Source organism: Podarcis bocagei, assembly GCF_964188305.1.
Source record: "Podarcis bocagei genome assembly, chromosome: 1".
Lineage (NCBI taxonomy): Eukaryota > Metazoa > Chordata > Lepidosauria > Squamata > Lacertidae > Podarcis > Podarcis bocagei.
In genome coordinates, this window is record NC_138125.1 from 21,838,046 (window position 1) to 21,860,994 (window position 22,949).

At 44.1% G+C, this 22,949-nt stretch overlaps 1 protein-coding gene across 1 annotated transcript in view; it reads left to right on the plus strand.

The window, feature by feature from the left end:
* Window positions 1-13,953: 13,953 nt before the first annotated feature.
* Window positions 13,954-22,949, plus strand: part of LOC308592706 (uncharacterized protein) — a gene marked incomplete at its 3' end in the record, with an annotated part of 28,517 nt that continues 19,521 nt past the window's right edge. Inside the window, exons 1-4 of the mRNA XM_081204352.1 lie at window positions 13,954-14,110; window positions 17,933-18,636; window positions 20,811-21,081; window positions 22,708-22,855. Of these exons, the coding sequence (XP_081060478.1) occupies window positions 17,940-18,636; window positions 20,811-21,081; window positions 22,708-22,855 (1,116 nt within the window). The 5' untranslated portion in view covers window positions 13,954-14,110; window positions 17,933-17,939. The remainder of the gene's footprint in view (window positions 14,111-17,932; window positions 18,637-20,810; window positions 21,082-22,707; window positions 22,856-22,949) is intronic.

Below are 22,949 nucleotides of genomic sequence, written 5' to 3' on the forward strand. Positions count from 1 at the left end.
TGGATTGTCAGTGCTGGTTTTGTAGTGGAAAGGAGGCCCTCTGCCACTGATTCACAACAATTTTGGGGTACATTTGGTAGGGGGATGTATGCAAAGTCTCCAGTTCTGGGCCAATCTCTGGGCCATCAGAGATGGATGAAGTTTTTTTTGCAGCCTAAAGAACGCATGGTGTAAGATGACAGCTGTGCTACTTTTTGAAATGTGGCTTCGTGCATTGCATTTTTATCAAGTTAATTTGATTCTCAAATGCCAGATTAGGAGCACAGTTTCACAACAGACGTGCTATCCTTAAAATGTGTCTTTTGGCCATTGCAATTGTTGAATTTGGAATGTGGCTTTAAACAACAGCAACAACACAGAAAACTTGAAAGAGAATCCACTTATCTCTCCAAACCCACTAGCGAAAGAGGAAACATGGATATAAAGTATATGATGGTGGTGATGGTGGGAAGTAACAGAAACCAGAATATATTTAATGGTTTCAGATTAAGAACAGCAATGTGCCATCATAAGGGAAGCAAAAGCAAGGCCAGGTTTCTTTCAGGTGCAGCAATACAAACTAAGGTGGTCAACCTCACATTTTTGTTACAGACATTTCCCCATAGTTTTAGTTTGAGGCTCTATTTTATATTGATTGAAGTTATGAATGGAATTGTTGCCTCTCTGGGCTCAGCCTAAAAATGTGGAAAGAGCGTATCTCAAAAATTTGATTCATTTCACATTTATACTCACCTAATTCACTTTCCCAATCATAGACTTCCTTTGAAATTTGCACTGCTCTGAAATTAGCAACGCAGGTCTGCAACCAAGTAATTCCTACAAAAATGTGTGCACAGAAATGCACATGTTAGTGAAAATAATATACAAAATGCCCCATATTAAGGGAACTTGCTTTCCAAAAATGTCTATATTAGGCAAAATTGCATACAAGTATAGGGAAAATGCATATACTAGGGCAAAGTGGGCATCAATGTGTATATGTTAGTGAAAAATAGCGTACAAAGATGCATCATTTAAGAGGAAATGCTTTGCAAAAAATGTGCATATTAGAACAGCATACAAGGATGGGTTTATTAGGAGAGATTCATACTAAATTTCTCTGCTGACTTTTCATGAGGACTTTTTTCTTTTAAAAAACCATAAACTGATGTGGAAATGTGGAGAATTGAGCATAAGGTGGGGAAAACAACAAGCTGTCAAACTAGCACATGTTGCAGAGTGTTAGTTACTGTTGTAAAGAGGTTGTTTTTGTACTCCTGATATTTTCCCATGGGAAGCTGGAATTTATATTTTTCAAGCCAATTTGGCTGTCCAAAATTATGGATGGATGGATAGGTCCTCTGAGCTCCTCTGGCTAATTTCTCTCTGTGGTATGGCCAGTGCTTGGAAAGTTCATTTTTTCAAAGGGATTAATTCAAGTTCGCACATTCCAAAAATGAATTACAGTAGTTCCCGTTCATGCTCCACTCTTCAAAATGGAACTCATTCCATTCCAGTTGAATTCAAAATTCATCCCTCTGGCCCTCTGCATTCTTCCCCAGCCTTCAAAATCTCACCAGCTGCTCTGCTAAAGCATAAAATATCCTTAAGGCTAAGAAAACCTCAAAAACCATGCAAGAGTGTAAAATGAACAATCGTTCGACAATTATGATCACTAAGCCTAAACACCAGCATCACTTTTCAGATTGGTAAAGATGGTAAATTGAATGGTCTGTGTGATGGGAATTGGGGTTGCTTGTGCATAAACTGCAAACTGCTCCAAGCTAGCCGTGTAGCTAAAACTTTCCCCGGTTGACAGCCCTTGAAACGCGACTGTCTTAGTCACTGGCAGAATCCGTCAGTGGGCGGGACCTAAATTTCTTCCAACATAAAAGTTGCTTGACACCAAGTCTCCTCCTAGATTCTCTGCGTGGAAGCCTTCTGCGCAGCGTGGGTGTGCCAAGCGGAGGTCCTGTGCTCTCTCCGCTGATTTCACTGGAAGAGTCTCTGAGCCTCCCCTCCACCTTGCTCCCGGCTTCCCCTTTCTCTCTGGTGTCCCCTGGATTTCCTTCCCCTGTGGGAACCCTCTCTCTCTCCTTGCTAGTTCCCTCCCCTGCATCACTGGAGCGACTTTCCTTTCCTCTTCCCTCTGATGGCAGTTCCCTGACAGTCTGTTTGGATGGACTGCAGCTCCCATCTTAAAAAAGGGATGAAGGGCAGTATATAAATCAAATACATATATACATATATGCAGGCATACATACATATCTCACAAACAACCCTCAGACATTTCAGCAATAAAGTAAGTGCAACAAAAGCCCTGCAATAGTCCATCCATGAGGATTAGCCCAAAGCTTTCTCTTCCCTTTGATAATTTCAACATGCAGTTTCTGTTCTCATTAACTGATGGTGGGTAGCTAAAAAAACTGAAGGAGAAATTTCCAGCTACCTATCTCCTGGACATTGATACCCATCCAAACACCCTCAGCCAAAAGGCCTCCTAGTTTTTCTGTGCAGCTGCTTCCTGTCAAATTGACTGTGAAAAACTAATTACTGAGCTTCTTATTTTCTTCTGTGCCACAGCCCTTCATTAAGAAACAAAGGGATCTAGATGTTTGGCTCATGCATCAGGGCGATGGAGATGCAAGATACAGGTGTGTGGGGATAAGTGGGAAGTTTCGGTCTTATTAAGACCTGCGGAAACAAAGCTGCTGGATCATGTTGCTTCCTTTAAAATGTAGAGGAATGGAGTCACATAGAGGAGAACAGAATGTGTCACTGAAGGGAACCAGCTCCAGAAGATTGCAGATTGTCTCATTGCTTTGCAGTAGGGAAACTGCCTTGTTAATTTTTATTTATTTATTTTAATGCATGAGTTTATATGCTGCCGTTCAAAATATGCTGTCTTCCCATGGTGGCCTGCAATGCATAAAAACCATCTGAAGCCTATTTGAGGTGGCATCAACAGAAGTGTCCAAATCAAGGAAAGTAATAGCTAGTTTTGGCTAGTTCTGGGCAGCACCATTTAAGAAAGATATTGACAAGCTGGAATAAGTGCAGACAAGGGCGACGAAGATTATCAAAGGTTTGGAAACTAAGCCTTATGAGGAACGTATGGTTAGCCTGGATAAGTGGAGACACTGAGAGGATATGATAGCCATCTTCAAATATCTATCAATCAATTTGGGATTTCCTTTGGGGGTTCCCCGGCTGGCACCTCCCACCACGCCTCACGGTCCAGTAAGTCCCCAACACTGGGAGAATAAGGTTCAAATCCCCACTCAGGCATGAAGCTCACTGGGTTCTTGTGAGGATAAAATGGGGAGGAGGAAAACAAAGTATGCCACATTGAGATACAAATACAAATAAATAAAAATATAAGATAGTGTATGACAAAAAGCAGATTAGCATTCTACGTTGTGTTTCATGATAGCAAGGTAATAGTTGAGGATGTAAACATTTTTTTTTAAGTGTGGCAGCATATGATTAACACATATTCCTAATTTAGTCAAAATCAAAATTAGAAAAGAAAGCTCCTCACCAAGCGTTATCGTACAAGGTCAGGTGTTGATACTTCACACACTATTAAGTTGTCAGCACTTCTCCCTACTGTGTACCATAAATTGTAATCACGCAAAGGCTTTCAATAGCAGTGCATTTTCCCACATGCTGACATTTGAATTTTTGAATTAGCACAACCATCTTCTTATCCTCTGGTGGTGGTGGTGGTGGTGGGACTCTTAAGATAAGCGGCATGTCATTCACACACCTCCGACAGCTTCTGAAGGCGGGAAGATCACAGCACGGCAGGAGCCCTTTGTTGCAATCTGCAGGCAAATGCAAAACTTTAGAGGGGAATTTAATGACTTCAGCAGTAATAAAGTTCCTTTGCGGTGCACAACCGTCAAGTTTAATAACGCACCTAATCAGAAAACATCTCCATTTCTCCAGTCAACTGAGAAGAATAATGTTGAAGGTGTCTCTCATCACTGCACACATTTATGAGGTGAGGTTGAAGCAGATAAACAAGAAAGAGAACAAAGCAGAAGAATATCTAAGGCTGGATTTGGTTTTGTTTTTCATTAATTTCAGGCTCACAGGATGATGCGTTCATCCTAAACTAATGCCCGATATCTGAATCTCAGGTTCCTCTCCTGATGAGCAGGATTACAATTTTTGCAATATGCTGGCGAGGGAGGCATTCCAGTTTTGAGATGCTCAGTCATAATCCCAACCTGGATTTGATTCACTTGCTTCTCAGAAAGAGTGGAGTTTGAGGTGTGTGGGGCAGAGCCTGGGGGCTGCGCTGCACTGCTACAACCCCTGGGCATGTTTACAAAGCATGCTTTCTAATGGCTTGAAAAGAGCTTTCATTCCCATCCCACTGAGGCCTGAAATGGTGTTGCTGTTCCACCTTTCAAGCAATCTCATATACAGGTGACTCCTTCACCCATTATGGCGTTGGTGAACTTAGTGGCTCTGTGAGTCTGTTGCAGAGTCTGGTTGTGTCCCGGTTTTGAGTGTATGTTGTGTTGGGCACTCAGGATGATTTTGGGATTCTTCTAGAACATCTCCCACTGCCCTGCCCTGCCCAGCAGACAGCCTGGATAAGATGTGACAGAGGTTGGGTGTTGATCACTTCCAGGTTGTTAGTCAGTGATGGCTCCGACCTGGTGGAATGCTCTGTCCCATGAGAATAGGGCCCTTCAGGATTTAACCTCCTTCCATCGGGCCTGTAAGACAGAGCTATTCCACCTGGCCTTCAATTTGAATTCAGCCTGATCTTTTATTTCCCTTCTCTTCCCTCCCCTTCCCCTTTTATGAAGATCACCCGCTCTGAGACCCAACAGCTAATTCTCCCCTGGCCTCCCCACTGGCCCAAGTAGGACCAATTCAGTCAGCTAGCCCTGGGGATTATCGAATGCTTATTTCCCCTAAATTGATTTTTATTGTTATTCATGTTTTTATACTGTATTTTATGCTGCTTTTACAATTAAGTGTTTAAAATTTGTTGTTAGCCGCCCTGAGCCCGGTTTTTGAACCGGGAGGGGTGGGGTATAAATAAATTATTATTATTATTATTATTATTATTATTATTATTATTATTATTATTATTATTATTTAGTCTTGGGAGACCTCCATGGTCATGCTTGAAAATGCCTTGGCAGGGAGGCTGAGGCTGGCTTTCCCCACTCTAACTCTCTTGTTGATCTCATCCATGATCAGGTCATGGATTATTACGATCACCACAGCCATTCCCTTCTGCAGGGGTGGGGGAACCAGTTAGGATAATCTGGCTCAGGGAGTTTATAAAATCCACAAGATTACAGAGAGCCCTTCAGGAGTTTCTGGTTGTCATGGCTGGTGCTCCTGTCGAAGCTTTGGTCACTCTGGTTGACATCATTTCTCCTAAGTGCCCTCTTCTACTGAAGAGGCTCTTCAGTATTCTGGGGAGAAGGAAGCAAGTAGGAAGAGTGTTAGAAATGAAATGGCAGGATTTACGCTGAATGAGTTTCAACACTCCTGAGAGCTCACTCTCAAGCCTACTCAGTGGCTGTGATGTTGGCAAATCAATAATTCTTTTCTGACACCATTGCAATTTCACTGTGCTACCTAGGGCAGCTTTTCTGGGTAATTTGCAGCCTACTGAAATTTGGCACATCTGGTGATGTTAAGAAACCCACAGAGGCCTGCTGTGGCATGTTTGGAAGGCAGATGGAGGGTAAAATCCCTTGCATCCACTGTGACTTGAATGCAGCAGTCGAATCAGGCCTGTCTATGGAAATGCTCAGAGCTCCATCTGGTCCCATATTGTTTGTTCAGTTTCTGCAGCTTGAGGATGTGAACAAGGTATCCAGACAAGTGCTGCTCATTCTGTGTATCTACTTAATCCTTGCCTTTCATCGTTTATTGCACAGGAACATAGGAAGCTGCTTTATGTTGACTCAGACCAAAGCAGAGACATCACAGAGCCAACAAAGGTCTGTATAGTTAAAGCTATGGTTTCCCCAGTAGTGATGTATGGAAGTGAGAGCTGGACCATAAAGAAGGCAGATCGCCGAAGAATTGATGCTTTTGAATTATGGTCCTGCAGGAGACTCTTGAGAGTCCCACGGACTGCAAGAAGATCAAACCTATTCCTCCATTCTGAAGGAAATCAGCCCTGAGTGCTCACTGGAAGGACAGATCCTGAAGCTGAGGCTCCAATACTTTGGCCACCTCATGAGAAGAGAAGACTCCCTGGAAAAGACCCTGATGTTGGGAAAGATTGAGGGCACAAGGAGAAGGGGACAACAGAGGACAAGATGGTTGGACAGTGTTCTCGAAGCTACCAGCATGAGTTTGACCAAACTGCAGGAGGCAGTGGAAGACAGGAGTGCCTGGCGTGCTCTGGTCCATGGGGTCACGAAGAGTCGGACACGACTAAAAGACTAAACAACAACAACATTGGTCCATCTAGCTCAATACTGTCTACACTGACTTAGCATTTCAGGCAAGTGTCCTTGCCAAACCAATCCTAGATATTGGACCTGGGACTTAATTCTTACACTACTGCCCCAGCCCAGTCCAAAAGAAGGCCAGGGAACCCTGGTCGCCTGTAATACATACATACATACATACATACATACATACATACATACAGAAATTCACATCTGTAATGCTATGATGAACAAGTTAAGCATTCTTTTTTATATAATTAAAACTTTTATAGACATTTTCAAAGTTTCACAATGAAATTCAACCTACTGCAAACAGAGCACAAGAATTCCACAGTATTAAAGGGAATTTGCACAGCCCAGATATAATTTTCAGTGCAACCATTTCTAGTTATACCCATAGAGAAAGTGCTATTGTGAATATTGCAATATGTTTGCAATATCGCAATTTCCTAATGTGGAAATGCATTTGCTCGCATTGATCTCTTCTTACCCAGGGTATGAGCTGGAGGCGCATGAGGCCGCCATCTTGATGAAGCTAAGCAGGTCTGGAAAATACCTGGAAGACAGGTTTAATGCAAATATAATGTAATAAAATAAATAATATCCTCAGTTCTTGCATTCCCTTATTGCCCCCCCCAACAGAAAAAATAAATTGTAATCCCCTTGAGGCAGGGACCTTTTTTTTTTCTTTTTTGCTTATCTTACTCTGTAAAGTGCCACGTGCACTAAATGACTGTGACTAAAAGTAAAGGTAAAGGGACCTCTGACAATTAAGTCCAGTCGTGAATGACTCTGGGGTTGCGGCGCTCATCTTGCTTTAAAGGCCAAGAGAGCTGGCATTTGTCCACTTCTGCAGACAGTTTTTTCTGCTATTTTCCCCATCCCATTGCTCTCTGCAGCACTTTTCTCACTTGCCACTACTGGCTGATCATTGATGCTGCTGGTGGAAAGGAAGAGCCCTCATGAACTTGGGAGTGAAGAGCCCTCTGCCTCCTGGGCAGAGCTCCAGAGGGATCACCACCATTACTCCGGGGAACTGAACTCTGTTCCCCTACCCAACCCAGTCCACTCTGTAGCAGCTTAAGGAAAATATATTTGGACGGTGGTTAAAAACAAACGAACCCAGCTCTCCTTTGGATGACTTTTGGACTGGCTATTTAAGGTATGGTATATATTATCTTTTTAAAAAAGGTTTTATGTTTAGAATGACATTTTCATTTCATTTGGGGCCATTTATCCCATAAATTATTTGATTGCCTTGGACTGTGAGCCCCCGGGGAGAAATGCTATTAACATTTATGAAAAACTGGTGGAAACTGATGTAAGCCACTTTTTGATGAGAACTAAGGGAATTTGTAACAAAAAAAGGGGGGAAGAGTGATTTAGGGAGAATTGGACACAATTTATTAATGTATAGTCCAAATTTATGATTTAAGATCCATTAAGATGTGTTACAGTGCAAATATGAAATTTCAAATTAGAGTTTTTTGCAAATATTTCCTAATATAGATTTAAGTGTACATCATGTCTCTATAATTTGACAGTTGTAAGTATCTTCTGGTTTAATGATTTGTAGATGTGTAATTAATTTTTTGTTTGCCTGTGTCTCTGTAGCTGCTATTTTTATTAATTTTATTACAATCATTTAAATTTTCCTTCCTCTGTGCATAACAGGAAAAATGAATGCATACTCTGAAAAAAACTGTGAGCCCATTGGAAAGCTCAGGGCATATTAACAATACAATACCTTACCCCTCTTCTCCATTCCTCTGCAGCCCCCCTCAAAATCAGCTCTGGGGTGATGGGGGACCCTCCAGACAAGATTTTGGGGTGCAGGGTGGGGATAGGGAGAGGAAATGGAATTGCTGCTGCACCAGTGGAACTCTAATGCCACTATTTTGGATGCTTTGGATATTTGTTGGCACCTGTCTGTCTCGAGAGACAATGGAGTGTGCATCCAGGGGGCAAGGGAGTGGCTGGTGCTGCGGTCTAAACCACTGAGTCTCTTGGTCTTGCTGATCAGAAGGTTGGTGGTTCAAATCCACACAACGGGGTGAGCTCCCGTTGCTCTGTCCCAGCTTAAATAGGTACCACTGCAGTAGGAAGGTAAACTGCATTTCTGTGTGCTCTGGCTTCCACCATGGTGTTCTGCTGCACCATAAGCAGTTTAGTCATGCTGGCCACATAACCTGGAAAAGCTGTCTGTGGACAAACACTGGGTCCATCGGCCTGAAGCGAGGTTAGCGCCTCACCCCCATAGTTGCCTTTGACTGGACTTAACCACCCAGGGGTCCTTACCTTTCTTTACCTGTCAAACTGATGGAAAACCACAGCTCCTACTGTGGCTGCAGAAACCAGTAACTTTTAAATGCTGCCTCCCACATTGTTTTTGCTGTGTTAGCAAACCTCTTGGGGCACAAACCAGGTCAGTGAGTATGGAGGTCCTGGGCTGCCTGGATGACAAGAAGCTTCGTCTCGGCCTCATTGATGTGGTCCAAAGAAAAGAAAAACAAACCGTTTGGCACCAGCTTGGCTGCAGGAGTTGCTGGAAAGAGGCACACAAGGCGCTATCCAACTGCCTTAGGGACTCCACTCCAGATTTGTGTAGGGTTTCCTCCTTAGCATTTTGACGTGCTTTCAAACTGCTAGGTTGGCAGGAGCAGGGACCGAGCAATGGGAGCTCACCCCATCTCGGGGATTCGAACTGCCGACCTTCTGATTGGCAAGTCTTAGGATCCTGATTGGCAAGTCTTTCCTCCTTAGCCAGTGTGGTGTAGTGGTTAAGAGTGGTAGTCACGTAATCTGGGAAACCAGGTTCGTGTCTCCGCTCCTCCACATGCAGCTGCTGGGTGACCTTGGGCCAGTCACACTTCTTTGAAGTCTCTCAGCCCCACTCACCTCACAGAGTGTTTGTTGTGGGGGAGGAAGGGAAAGGAGAATGTTAGCCGCTTTGAGACTCCTTAAAGGGAGTGAAAGGCGGGATATCAAATCCAAACTCTTCTTCTTCTTCTTCTTCTCCCAAAGGTATCCTGCAAGGCAGCGGGTATGGATTTTCCCTTGGGGTTTATTCCCAAAGTCTTTCTCACGAATGTGTATCTTTCGATACAACTACTACTATTTAAAAGGGACGTGGGTGGTGCTGTGGGTTAAACCAGAGAGCCTAAGACTTGCCAATCAGAAGGTCGGCAGTTCGAATCCCCGCGATGGGGTGAGCTCCCATTGCTCGGTCCCTGCTCCTGCCAACCTAGCAGTTTGAAAGCACGTCAAAGTGCAAGTAGATAAATAGGTACCGCTCTGGCGGGAAGGTAAACGGCGTTTCCGTGTGCTGCTCTGGTTCGCCAGAAGCAGCTTAGTCATGCTGGCCACATGACCCAGAAGCTGTACGCCAGCTCCCTCGGCCAAGAAAGCGAGATGAGCACCGCAACCCCAGAGTCCGCGACTGGACCTAATGGTCAGGGGTCCCTTTACCTTTTACTACTATTAAAAATAGAGAGCCGGTCTAGTATGGTGGTTAGAGTGTCATACTAGGGCAGTGTTTGCCAAACCTAGATCTCCAGCTGTTTTTGGACTACAACACCCATCATCCCTAGCTAGCAAGACCAGTGACAGGAATGATGGGAATAGTTCTAAAACAGCTGGGGACCCAAGTTTGGGAAACACTGTCCTAGGACCTGGAACACCAGGGTTAAAATCCCCACTTGGCCATGAATTTCACTGGGTGACCTTGGACCAGTCATTGCCTTCTCCCAGCCTAAACTACCTCACAGGGTTGCTGTGGGAGATAAGTGAGAAGACAATGTATGCCACCTTGAGCTCCTCAGATAAGAAAGTGGGATGGAAATGCACTAAATAAATAAAGAATCCCATAGGTATTGAACGCCAAATGTACTTCACTAAAAAAGAACAGACATTTTATCTTGAAAATAACACAGAAACCACTGAATGCCGTATGGGTACTGTACCTCTTACATCAGACGACAAGCACTTTGCGGTGCTATCAATAGACTTGGCATCTCTTTTGGCCATCAAGCAAACACAGTTCCGGCTTAGTGCGAGTCGGCTTGCCAGAGGGTGTTGCCTCCTTCTTTAATTAGAGCTCTGAGGAGATGTTGTGGTTTCAGTGGGAAGGCATATGATGAGATTCCCTTTGCAAACATGTGCATACTTGGCCCATGCCTGGGTTTGGCACGCTTTAAGGAAGGGCTTTGTATTTCATGAAACAAAATCCTATTTTCCAAGGTTCCTGCAGTTGTGCGTTGTGGTCCAGCGCCACCTGTCATAGCATCTCGACTTCTGCCTTGGGAAACTTCATTTCCAGGCAGTTTAAAACCTGCTGTTTAGAACCCCATTGCTCATAGCTAACCACATTAAAAAAAAAAACTTCTTTCCAAAGGCTTCTAAAACTGTGGATCCACACCAGTTAGCAGGAAAATAAGCCCCTAATGATTCCCATTGCAAAGAGTGTGTTGGCGAGGACCAACAAATATGAACTATGTTGTTAGCAACTATGTTGTTTGACAAGCATATTGGGAAGCTCAGTGGTAGAGCATCTGCTTTGCATGCAAAAAGTCTGGCATTTCCAAGTAGGGATGGGAGAGGCAACTTGGAGATCTGCTGCCAGTCAGTGTGGACATTACTGGGCTTGATGCACCAATGGTATAATCCAGCTTCCTATGTTCCTATATTTAACCAGTGAGCATAAGCATTAAAACCCTTCAGTGCATTTTCTTCTTCTCATCCATATTATGGAGAGGGACTCACTAACATGCACGGTCAACTTTTCAAAGGGCTTTGCTGTTTCTTGAACAACAGCCTGATCTGCAGCAGTTATCAGGGAATAGCATTTGGGAAAGCTCCACTTGATAGTTCCAGCAGATCAAGCTGCTATTAAAGGCACAAAGAATGCCAGAAGAGCCCTGTTGAATCAGACAAAGGCTGCCAATCTAACTATGTCTACTGAATTGTAATGCCTACTGAATTTGTTGGGATTACTCCAAAGCAAATGGGGTTAGGATAGCAGCCTTAAATATATCTAGTCCAGGGTCCTGTTTCCTGCAATGGCGAACCAGATATGAATGAGAAACCCATAAGCCGGCTACGGGATAGCTGAGTTGGTAGAACATGAGACTCTTAATCTCAGGGTTGTGGGTTTGAGCCCCATGTTGGGCAAACGTTTCCTGCATTTCATGGGGTTGGACTAGATGACCCTTGTGGCCCTTCCAACTCTACAGTTCTATGATTGCATGAGAGCAATTGTGTTTCCCCAGCACCTTACTGATTCGAAAGGTAATACCAGTGGCGTAGCATGGCTTGCCAACTACCGGGGTCACGTGAAGGTTGGAAAATGGCACATTCAACTGCCTAACAGCATCTGTGTCACACAGGAGACTGCAGCCATAGAGATAAGGAAAGAAGCAGTTTCATCGTCTGGAGAGGTCACTTCCTGGTTCTCATGGAAAAGCCATTATCAATGGAGCCCAGCAACGGAAGCACGCAGCTGTGTTGTGGCAGCACTGGGTGTTGAAATTTTACACCCCTAACAATTTTGTGCCTGGGGCAGCCTCCCCGTGCCCCTTCCCATGCCACGCCACTGGGTAATATATTAGGGCTGTGAGCCATAATCAGTAGAAAACCCAACTGAACCGATTCAAAGAGATCTGGGCATGGGCTGTGGTGGATCACTCTAGGCTGGGTCAGGTTGCCAGAGTGATCTGGGATTTTCAGGGAGCAGGGCATCAGGCGGGAAAGCTGCTGGGGTCTTGTCACCAGGGTGTTTTGTTCAGGGAAGACCCTTGTGAAATAGCACCCCATGGGATTGAATCAAAGCCACAGACCTAAAAGTGGGCTCTGCAGGGTTCTTCTTTGCAATAACCTTCTCTGCAGGGAAGTTGCAATAACCTCTGCAGGGAAGTTGCTTGTGAAGCAGAACCAGACAAGCTTTAATCCTTCTGCTCTTGGTCGGATGTGGAAATTTTCATAGAATCAAAGAATTGTGGAATTGGAAGAGATCACGAGGGTTGCCTTGTCCAACCCCCCTGCGATGCAGGAATCTTCTATACATTTCCATCTTGTTGCCTCTTACTCACCAAATGCTACAACATTCCCTGATAGGGAACCCCTCCTTTGGGATTTTTAGAGAAAGGATGAGTAAGGGGGCAGATGGTAAGTTAAGTTCACGGTGCAGAGAAAGTCGATAGAGAAGGATTTTTACACTAAGTACTAGAATTGAGTCACATGTTGGGAGATTCAGGACAGACAACAGGAACCCAGCACATATGGAATTCTCTATGAGGATGTACTGATAGCCTGGATGGCTTTATGACCTTCAGTATTGCCTCTGAGTACCAGTTACTAAGGAACTCAAGCAGGAGAGTGCTCTAGTGTTCATGGAATCATAGAACTGTAGAGCTGGAAAGGACCACAGGGGTCGTATAGTCCAACCACCTGCAATGCTCAGTGTTTTGCCCAATGTGGTGCTGAAACTCACAACTCTTGGATTAAGAGTCTCAGGCTTTACCATGTCCTGCTTCTGGGCTTTCCAAAGGGATCTGGTTGGCTACTGTGGGAACAGAATGCTACACTGCTTCCCACCCCCTTTTTAGTGGTAGTGCCCTCTTTCAAACTCAAATACGTTGGAATTCCTTGGTAGTTGTCCACATACATCAGGGGCCCTGACGTGGGGACCAGATTATGGGTGCCCAGCAGCACATGCTATGCGCCATAGCGGTGCCTGGGAGCCCCAGAAGCCATGTTGGAGGCCCCACAAGGTCTTGGGATGTGACTTTCAAGTCCTCTCAAAGCACTGGAAGTTGCAACAAAAGGCATCACGAGACCTCTGAGGTGGTGTCTGAGGCTTCGTGGGGCCTCCGATGCGACTTCCGGTGCTTCGTGAGGCCCTGGAAGTCATGTCAGAGGCCCTGCAGTGTGGGTTCTGAGCACCCACAACAAAACTTTTGTTGGCGCCAATGACATACATATTTATTGAGCTTGATAGCCCCGTGGTCACAGTTTCCAGATGGTTCAATAACATGTCTCTCACCAAGTGATGCAACTTTTTATAGTCCTGTTTACAATGCTACGCATTTCATCTGTTCACACACTGAAGCTCATCCTTTTACATTAACCAAGCATGAACAGATAGTTTTGAAATCTTCATTACATGAATCGGTGTTCTGCATAGGAGTATGGTCCATTTCTCAAATGCTATACCCCAAATATTTTTTTCACCAATTTTGAAGAATGTGATTCCCATTTCAAAGAATATCAAGTGCACAGGGATATAATTAGCTATATGGGGCTGTTGCCTTCTAGATAGTGCTTGTCATTGCCAAATTAATCCACACTGCTTGGGCTTAATTGCCATTTTCAAAATTGTTCCTTTTGTTTATAATGAGTTGGAAGATCAAGACAATTGAGGTGTGGATTGATTATTTATTTATGCATTCACAAAGGGATTCAGTTTGATGAAAACCAGTTCCCAAATATCAAGGAGACAGACAGTCCTGTATCATTATAAAGTCACATGTCAATTCGGCATCTAGTAAAACTAGTTCCCTTTGTGCCTATGAGTCAGATAAACTAGCTTGCCAGTGTCAAAGGATGCTTTGCTTTCTCCAGCGTCCAAAGGGATCAAAGAAGAAGGAGCGGTGGTGAAGACACAGAGAGAGTGGCAGGACAATATTGATTGAACTGTAAGTAAAATTCTCTTAGTAAATTGGGATTTGTGATCAATATATTATTAGTCACGGTGTTGGATATCTGAAATTCATGAACCTACTTAATTGAAAGGCGGGCTTGCTGGTGAATTTCATAAAGTTCTTATAAGCTAGTGTGGAAGAATATCCTTATGCAAGGGAGATCCTATCATAAATTTTTATTGGAAGTATTGAGCAAGGTAAGTTACCAAGAAATAATAAGAAACTAAAAAGAAAAGTGGAAAGATGAAGAATGAAATTGGTAGGCCTTCTGATACGTTGAAATAAAAAAGAGTGATCAAACCCAGTGGCGTAGTGTGGGTGGCCGTGAGCACCTGGGGCCGTGTGGAGGGTGCTATTAAAGGCACAAAGAACACCAGAATAGTCCTTTGAGTTAGACAAAGGCTGCCAATCTATGTTTACTCAGAAGTAAAGCCTACTGAATTAGATGGGATTGCTCCAAAGTAAATGGGGTTAGGATTGTAGCCTGAAACATGTCTAGTTCCAGTGTGGTGTAGTGGTTAAGAGCTGTAGACTCGTAATCTGGTGAGCTGGGTTCGCGTGCCCGCTCCTCCACATGCAGCTGCTGGGTGACTTTGGGCTAGTCACTCTTCTCTGAAGTCTCTCAGCCCCACTCACCTCACAGAGTGTTTGTTATGAGGGAGGAAGGGAAAGGAGATTGTTAGCCTCTTTGAGACTCCTTCGGGTAGTGATAGTGATATCAAATCCAAACTCTTCTTCTTCTTCTAGTCCAAAGTCCTGCTTCTTGCAATAGCCAACCAGAAACAAATGAGAAGTAGGGTAGGAGAGTAATTACGTTTCTCCAGCACCTGAGTCACATGGAAGGTAATATCAGTAGCGTACCGTGGGTTGCCAGCTCCCAGGGCCATGGAAGGGAGGGAAACGGATGGAGTGTGCATGCGCATTCAACTGCCTAACAGCGCCTGTGTAACCCAGGAGATTGTAGCCACAGAGATAAGAAAAGAAGAGTCATTCCGTTGTCTGGAGAGGTCACTTCCTGGTTCACATGGAGAAGCCAGTTTCAACAAAGCTCAGCGATGGAAGCGCACAGCTGTATTGATGCAGGACTGGGTACTGAAATTTTGTGCCCCCTAGCAATTTTGCACGTGGGGCAGCTGCCCCTGTGGCCCCCCTCATGCTATGCCACTGATCAAACCAACTACACCGTCGCAAAACTAGAGTACAATTAGTGGGATTTTTTTGTGCATTTATTGTAGATTCTCCCTTTCATCCAAGGAGCTCAAGTTTTTCCCCTCTGCACCCATTTTATCTTCACAGTCACCATATGAGGTAGGCTAGAGTAGAAATAGCAACTGCTCAAAGATCACCCAGTGAGATTTAAACATGGGCTTCACCGCTCCTAGTCTGGTATCCTAACTACTACACCAAACCATTCTTGGGTGGCTGCATAGAAGCAATTAACACTTCTGAAGTTTGAATGAGAGTTTAACTGTATGAGCCATTAAGCAATAAAGCAAGTCACCTAGTGAGCTTGTCAAAATATCTTTGTACTGGGGAGACTGCAGAATAAGGCGCACTTTATTCCACATGTGGGAACGTTTTCCAGTGAGGGCCCTTCAACAGAAGTCCTTGTACAGACAGGACAGCTTCGTGGATGCTTTAGCTGAGATTCCTGCATTGCAAGGGGTTGGACCTTGGGGGTCCCTTCCAACTGTATGATTCTAGGATCTTCACCCTCCTCCCCCAAGTTCACCATATATATATGGTCCACTGGTCTCCTGTCACAACTCTTTCCAGTGGCTCAGCATGGCCAATACAAGCTTATCTCATTTGAGTCTTACAAGAACTCATTGAGATAGTTTATGCTTAGACATACTGTAGTGGCATCCACTGGTTGAAGCTGGTATAGCATTATGGTCAACAATTCTACTCCTGCCTTAGCAAGGAAAGTAGAGGTAACAGCTTCTGTGAACATAGTCAGATGACTTACTCATCTAGCTGAGTATTGGCTTCAGACTGTAGATATTTCCAGCAGTACCTGGAGATACCAGGGGTGGAATCTGGAACCTTCTGCATGCCAAACAAATGCTGTACTGCTTGGCTCTTCTACTTTTATCTGCAACATGGAACAAGAGCCTGATTCTTAATAATATATTATTTAATAATGTATTAAATAAATGTTTGAAACAGGGGGAGTATCCAATCCCACTCCAATTCCATTCCTTTGTTTTATTGTTCCAGGGTTGTCTCTCCCTGAGTGTCACTCGTCCTGGATTTGGGTTTAACTAGAACATTTTCTAAACTTAATTCCAAAACTGGAGCAAGGGCTGCTTGCTGCAGCTTTCAGTTCCTTCAGTTAATTTACACCTGTCTCCCCAACCCCGGCCCCTCTTGTTTATAGCTGTGCACATGAATGCTGATAATACACTGCAAAATAACAAAACAAAAACAAATGATAGATCTTAATGCCATTGCTTGCTGGTGTATACATGAGCTCCTTCACGATGTAAAGGGACCCCTGACCATTAGGTCCAGTCGTGACCGACTCTGAGGTTGCGGCGCTCATCTCGCTTTATTGTCCGAGGGAGCCAGCATACAGCTTCTGGGTCATGTGGCCAGCATGAGTAAGCCGCTTCTGGCGAACCAGAGCAGCACACGGAAATGCTGTTTACCTTCCTGCCAGAGTAGTACCTATTTATCTACTTGCACCTTAACATGCTTTTGAATTGCTAGGTTGGCAGGAGCAGGGACTGAGCAATGGGAGCTCACCCCATCGCAGGGATTCAAACCGCCGACCTTCTGATCGGCAAGTCCTAGGCTCTGTGGTTTAACCCACAGCGCCACCTGCGTCCCTCCTTCACGATGTAGTTATTCATAAAATCATATCACAGTTGATGTTTTCCAGTATTTTTATTAAGTGTAAGGGGAAAGGGGAATGCAAAGGAACTGGAAGCTGCGGCAAACTATGCATGCACAATGCTCTGTAAAAAATGTTGCAATAATTAATAGACCATAGTAGAATTTGGTTGGCTGAAAACTGCAGGGGCAAGGAGAAGGCTCCTGTGCGTGGGTCCTGCTTGAGGATTCCCCACAGGCATCTGGTTGGCCACTGTGAGAACAGGATGCTGGACTAGATGAGTCACTGGACTGATCCCGCAGGCTCTTCTCATGCTCTAATGTTCCTGTAAGTGGACTTCAAAGTTCAACAGGGAGGAGCCTGCAAGTCTTCTATAATGGAACCCAATATTCCATCTGCTGAATTATAATGAAGGTGGGGGTGCTGTATTCATTGAGGTGGGATAAGGGGGCAGCAGTGAAATTGGGGCAGCTCAGGGGAAGTGCCCCTAACCTTGCCACCTCCTTCCTTCATCTCTATCCTAACCAGTGTGGTGTAGTGGTTAAGAGTGGTAGTCTCGTAATCTGGGGAACCGGGTTCGCGTCTCCGCTCCTCCACATGCAGCCGCTGGGTGACCTAGGGCCAGTCACATTTCTTTGAAGTCTCTCAGCTCCACTCACCTCACATAGTGTTTGTTGTGGGGGAGGAAGGGAAAGGAGAATGTTAGTCGCTTTGAGACTCCTTTGGGTAGTGATAAAGCAGGATATCAAATCCAAACTCCTCCTCCTCCTCCTCTTCTTCTAACAACAAGGGCAGTACCACCAAAAGGATGCTACTACCTCTGCCCCTGCATGATTCAGGGTAACCATGGTTTACAGCCAATGGTGCAAATAGCACACTAGATTTGGGGGGGGGGGGAGGAGGAGCTGAAAATAATGAGTTAATTTAACTAATGTATTTTTTTATTTCTCCCTCCCCCCCCTCTTTTTTTTTTTTTAAAGGGGGAAAATGGCGATTTCCCTCCTCTTCTTTTTAATTGCTGGGATCCAGGCTAACAATCTTAACCTACCAAATTCTGTGAATCCCAGCAGTTACATGAACAGGTGTGACAACTATGAGAGCAACCCCCAAGATATGAACCGCCAAAACCAACCCAATGGAGGAAGAACACAGACTCCAAACCAGGTCCTGGTCAACAGCAATTCAGACTTTGCATTCAAGTTCTTCAGGCAGGTTTCTTCTAATGGAGGCAACCGGGGCAGTCCATTCAAGAAGAACATCGTCTTCTCTCCCATGTGTATCTCCACAGCTTTTGCGATGCTGGCTTTGGGCGCAAGGGCCAACACCTTAGATCAGATCCTTAGAGGACTTGACTTCAAGCCATCAGAGATTCAGGAGAGGATGATACATGAAGGCTTCCACAACCTCATCTACTCGCTAAGCAACGGGGGTTCAGGCCTCAAAATGGAAATGGGGAATTGTCTGTTTGTGCAAAATGAGTTGCATCCACAACCTCAGTTCCTAAGGGAGCTCAGGAACATTTATGGAGGAGAGATCTATATGGAAAATTTTAAGAACACAGCAGTAACTGAGGAGCACATCAATCAATATGTCAAAATGAAAACCCATGGGAAGATTTCTAAGCTCGTTGATGGAGTCGACCCAATTACTGAAATATTACTGGTTAGCTATATTTACATGAAAGGTAAGACAAGCTAATGGGCCTGCCCTGTGATCTCCTTTCCTCACCTTATGGCTAATCCTAGATACTTGTCACTTCCCACATACTTCCAAAGTAGAACTTCATCCTGTGTACTGATGTTTGCTTTTGTTTGTGAGGAAGAGAATTTTGGTCAGGCAACCAATTCCTGCTTCACAGTGATTTTATGCAATGGATCTGTCATTAGGTGACCTCAGTAATTACGACTGTGCAAGGCAGCCTCAATTCAGTTCAGAACCTAATTCAATGTTCTAACCTCTTTCTTTCTTTCTTTCTTTCTTTCTTTCTTTCTTTCTTTCTTTCTTTCTTTCTTTCCTTCTTTCTTTCTTTCTTTCCTTCCTTCCTTCCTTCCTTCCTTCCTTCCTTCCTTCCTTCCTTCCTTCCTTCTCTCTCTCTCTTCCTCTCGTTCTGTCTGTCTTTCTGTTTTTCTTATGCCCTGCACTTCCAAGGCCAGTAAAATGCCCGGAATTCCTTAGTGTGTTCACTGAAGTTAGTAAAAGTATTTAAAGAGCACTTAGTAAAAGTATTTAAATTAGGCACAATGTCAGAAGGGGGAAAATACAGCAACCTCTGATTTAGATGAAAAAGTGGAACAAATAATTAAATATGTTTCCATATATGAATTATTAGCCAAATACTGAAGTTGTATTCAACCACATACAACCATGAAAAGATATCAGGGTGTTATTCATTAGTGAGGTTTTAGAACTGTTAAATTTAGGTTGGACAAACAGCTAATCAATACAAAACCAAGGCGGTCAAACCACCATGACATCTGTAGGATATAATGAGTTGAAAGGTAATTTAAAGGTCAACAAGTCCAACCCCTGAGTAATACATGTGCTTTTACTATTTTTTGTTGGGAGGCTACAGTGCAGGATACAACTACAGTATCTCTGTCAGATAGCCATCCAACATCTGCTTAAATCAGAGGTGTCTGTCTGTGTGCGTGTAGAGTAACATTCATCCATAGAACCCCCTCTTAACTGCAGCCTGAAATGATACAGTTCCATTGGCTCTGGATTTAAGCCGCTTGTTAACTTTGGATTTTGAGAAAATGCAAGGAGCAGAGGTCTTAACAGGCAACTCAGTTTTTTAAAAAATTAACTGGGCACCATAATAATTTATTTGATAAATAGTAACAACAACAACAACAACAACAACAACTTATTTTATTATTATATTATTTATACCCTGCCCATCTGGCTGGGCTTCCCCAGCCACTCTGGGCGGCTTCCCAAAAAATATTAAAATACTGTAATACATCAAATATTAAACGCTTCCCTAAACAGGGCTGCCTTCAGATGTCTTCTAAATAGTGTTATAAAAGGGTACACATTGGTGTTTACGTTCCCGCCCGCTGAACTGATTTTTTCAAAAGTGAATTCAATATACACACCTCAGTTTATGATATCTCTGTGATTGTTTAGCAGATGCCACTCACAACCATGTGGGCCTACGTGCAAACTTTTCGTTTCTTTTAACTATGTCAGCTAACATGGGAGAATCTGACTAAATATCGGGAAGAACTTTCTGACAGTAAGAGCAGTGGAATGGGCTCCCTTGGGAGGTTGTGATCTTCACTTCCTTGGAGATCTTTAAGCAGAGATTGTCATGGATGCTTTAGCTGAGATTCCTGCATTGCAGTGGGTTAGACTACATGTTCCTTTGGGTCACTTCCAGCTGTACAGTTCTGTGATTCAATGATTCTATGATCTAGGTTGTGATGAATTACATCATGTACTATAACTATATTTCAGAGATGGTGAAAGAGAAAGTGAGAGAGGGGGAAAAGCAGAAATATTTTTGAAAGCTGAAAGAAAAGTGAAAGGACAGCTGTAGAGTAAGGGTTGTAGCCTATGCCATTATCCTTAGCCCCATTGAAATTAATGAACCAAACTAGTCATGTCTATTATTTTCAGGGACTCTACTCTGAGTAGGACTAACATTGGATACAACTTGGAGAAATGAAAGGTAAAGAGAAAGAAGACAAAATCCCGTGGACTAAAGATCTAACCTAGGTCAAGAAATGTTGAGTGTCCTAAAGTACCTGCAGCTTCTTGCATGCAAACAGGTCTATGCAAGAGTAGAATTGTTCTAATGAGTAACAAGTATCTATGCCACTTAAAAAAATAAATCCCTTTCTTCTTTTCCGTAAGCCAAATGGAAGAAGCCCTTTGACCCAAAGTACACGACAGAGCAGAACTTCTACGTGGATCCTTACACGATTGTGAAAGTGCCAATGATGTTTCAGACGGGCATGTTTGAAACCGGCTATGACAACGAGCGACTGTGCACTGTTCTGAAGCTGCCTTACGAAGGACATGCTGCTTCCTATTTTATTCTACCTGACAACGGGCAGATGGAGAGGGTGGCTAACAGCTTGTCGTGTGGAGCTTTGCGGACTTGGAAGAGAATACTCACACGGAGGTAACAGCTTTCAACTTTTGACTCTGGTGTCAGGCAGCTCAGATTCAGAGATATAAGAACAATTGTGGGGTGAGCTTTTGAAGGAAAGGCCTTACTTCAGCAGTGCGGAACCTGAGGCCCTCTGAATGTTGCTGGACTCTAGTTCCCATCAGTCCCCGCCATCCTGGCCAATGGCTATGGATGAAGGGAGTTGTAGCTGAGCAGGTTCTGGAGGTCTACAAGTTCCCCATCATAGAATCATAGAGTTGGAAGAGACCACAAGGGCCATCGAGTCCAACCCCCTGCCATCCTTGTTTTATTTCAGCAAATGCATGCAGGGGGCGGACATACAACACCCCACAAGTGTCCCAGAAAAAACTGGGACATCCTGTTTTATTGTATGAGTGCATGGCAGATCTTGCCCTGGAAAAGTGTCTTTTGGGTTATGTGATCTCACACAGGTCACATGATTTTGTGCAGGTACACAGCCTGGAAGATGTGCATCTTCCAGTGTTTTGGGACTCAAGATGTTGGACACTCAATGGGACGCGGGTGGTGCTGTGGGTTAAACCACAGAGCCTAGGACTTGCCAATCAAAAGGTCCTGCCAACCTAGCAGTTCGAAAGCATGCTCCGGCGGGAAGGTAAATGGCGTTTCCGTGCGCTGCTCTGGTTTGCCAGAAGCGGCTTAGTCATGCTGGCCACATGACCCGGAAGCTGTACGCCGGCTCCCTCGGCCAATAAAGCGAGATGAGCGCCACAACCCCAGAGTCGGTCACGACTGGACCTAATGGTCAAGGGTCCCTTTACCTTTAAGAAAGCTGATGGCAAGGATGGAGAATTTGTGGTCCCATTCCTCCCCCTCCCCCAGTGTTGGACATAAAGCAAAACCAGACAGCCTTTGGGGCACTTCAGACTGAGGTGGCCTTTGTGACAAAGTACAGATCAGGGTCCAAATTGTACCTTTGTTGCTGGTGCACACTCTTTGTTAAGCAGCCCTTCCTGGCATTTGGTGTTCAGGTAGCCTGCCTCTACACATGGAGATTAGGAAGCTGTCTTCTGGGAATATAGCAGAATATAGTGCAGATTTCGCACTCATTTTCATGTTACATGCTTCCAGAAGATAAGCATTTCCAAATAATGCAGAATGAGCCCTAAACTTGAGCCAGATTTATGAAAGTGTTTTTTTTTTTTACATTGCATGAAAGCTGAAATCAAATGCAGAAATTAACAGGCAGGGAAATGTTGGGGAAATGGAATAACTGCCGTGTGAGTGCATCCTGGGTTTGCACATGAGAATAAGGAGGTAACATGGATGGTTTCACTTTGGACTACAGGTGAGGGCACCACTTTTGAACACTCCCCCATGCAATTGCCCCTCCTTGAAAATAGAAAGCTAGCCTGGCAGGGAGAAAGTTTCTAGCTCAGTCCTTAGCCTGCTCTGCTGGATCTCTCTTTGCAAGGATTTTTACATGTAATGGTACATTATAGAGAGATAGATAGCCATCCATCTATACTCTGAAGTAGGGGAAGCCAATTTTACCACTTCATTCTGCTGTATAATATACACAGCCTAATATGCATAGTATTTTCTCATATGATTAATAAATTCTTCTTTGTCTTTCTTCCCTGTTTTATTCTTGAATAGCTCTGTAGATGTGTATCTTCCAAGATGCTTGGCAAGTGGAGAGCTTAACCTGAAAGACATAATGTACACCATGGGTGTGGTTGATGTATTCACTGACAGAGCAGACCTGTCTGGAATTACAGGGCAGCCTCAGCACAGGCTCTCGGGAGTAAGTTGGGGCTTTTATTTATGTGTGTGTAGGAAAGAGAATGAATATGGTAGAAGCTGTGAAGGCTTGAATTTCTGCGTCTGCATATCACCAG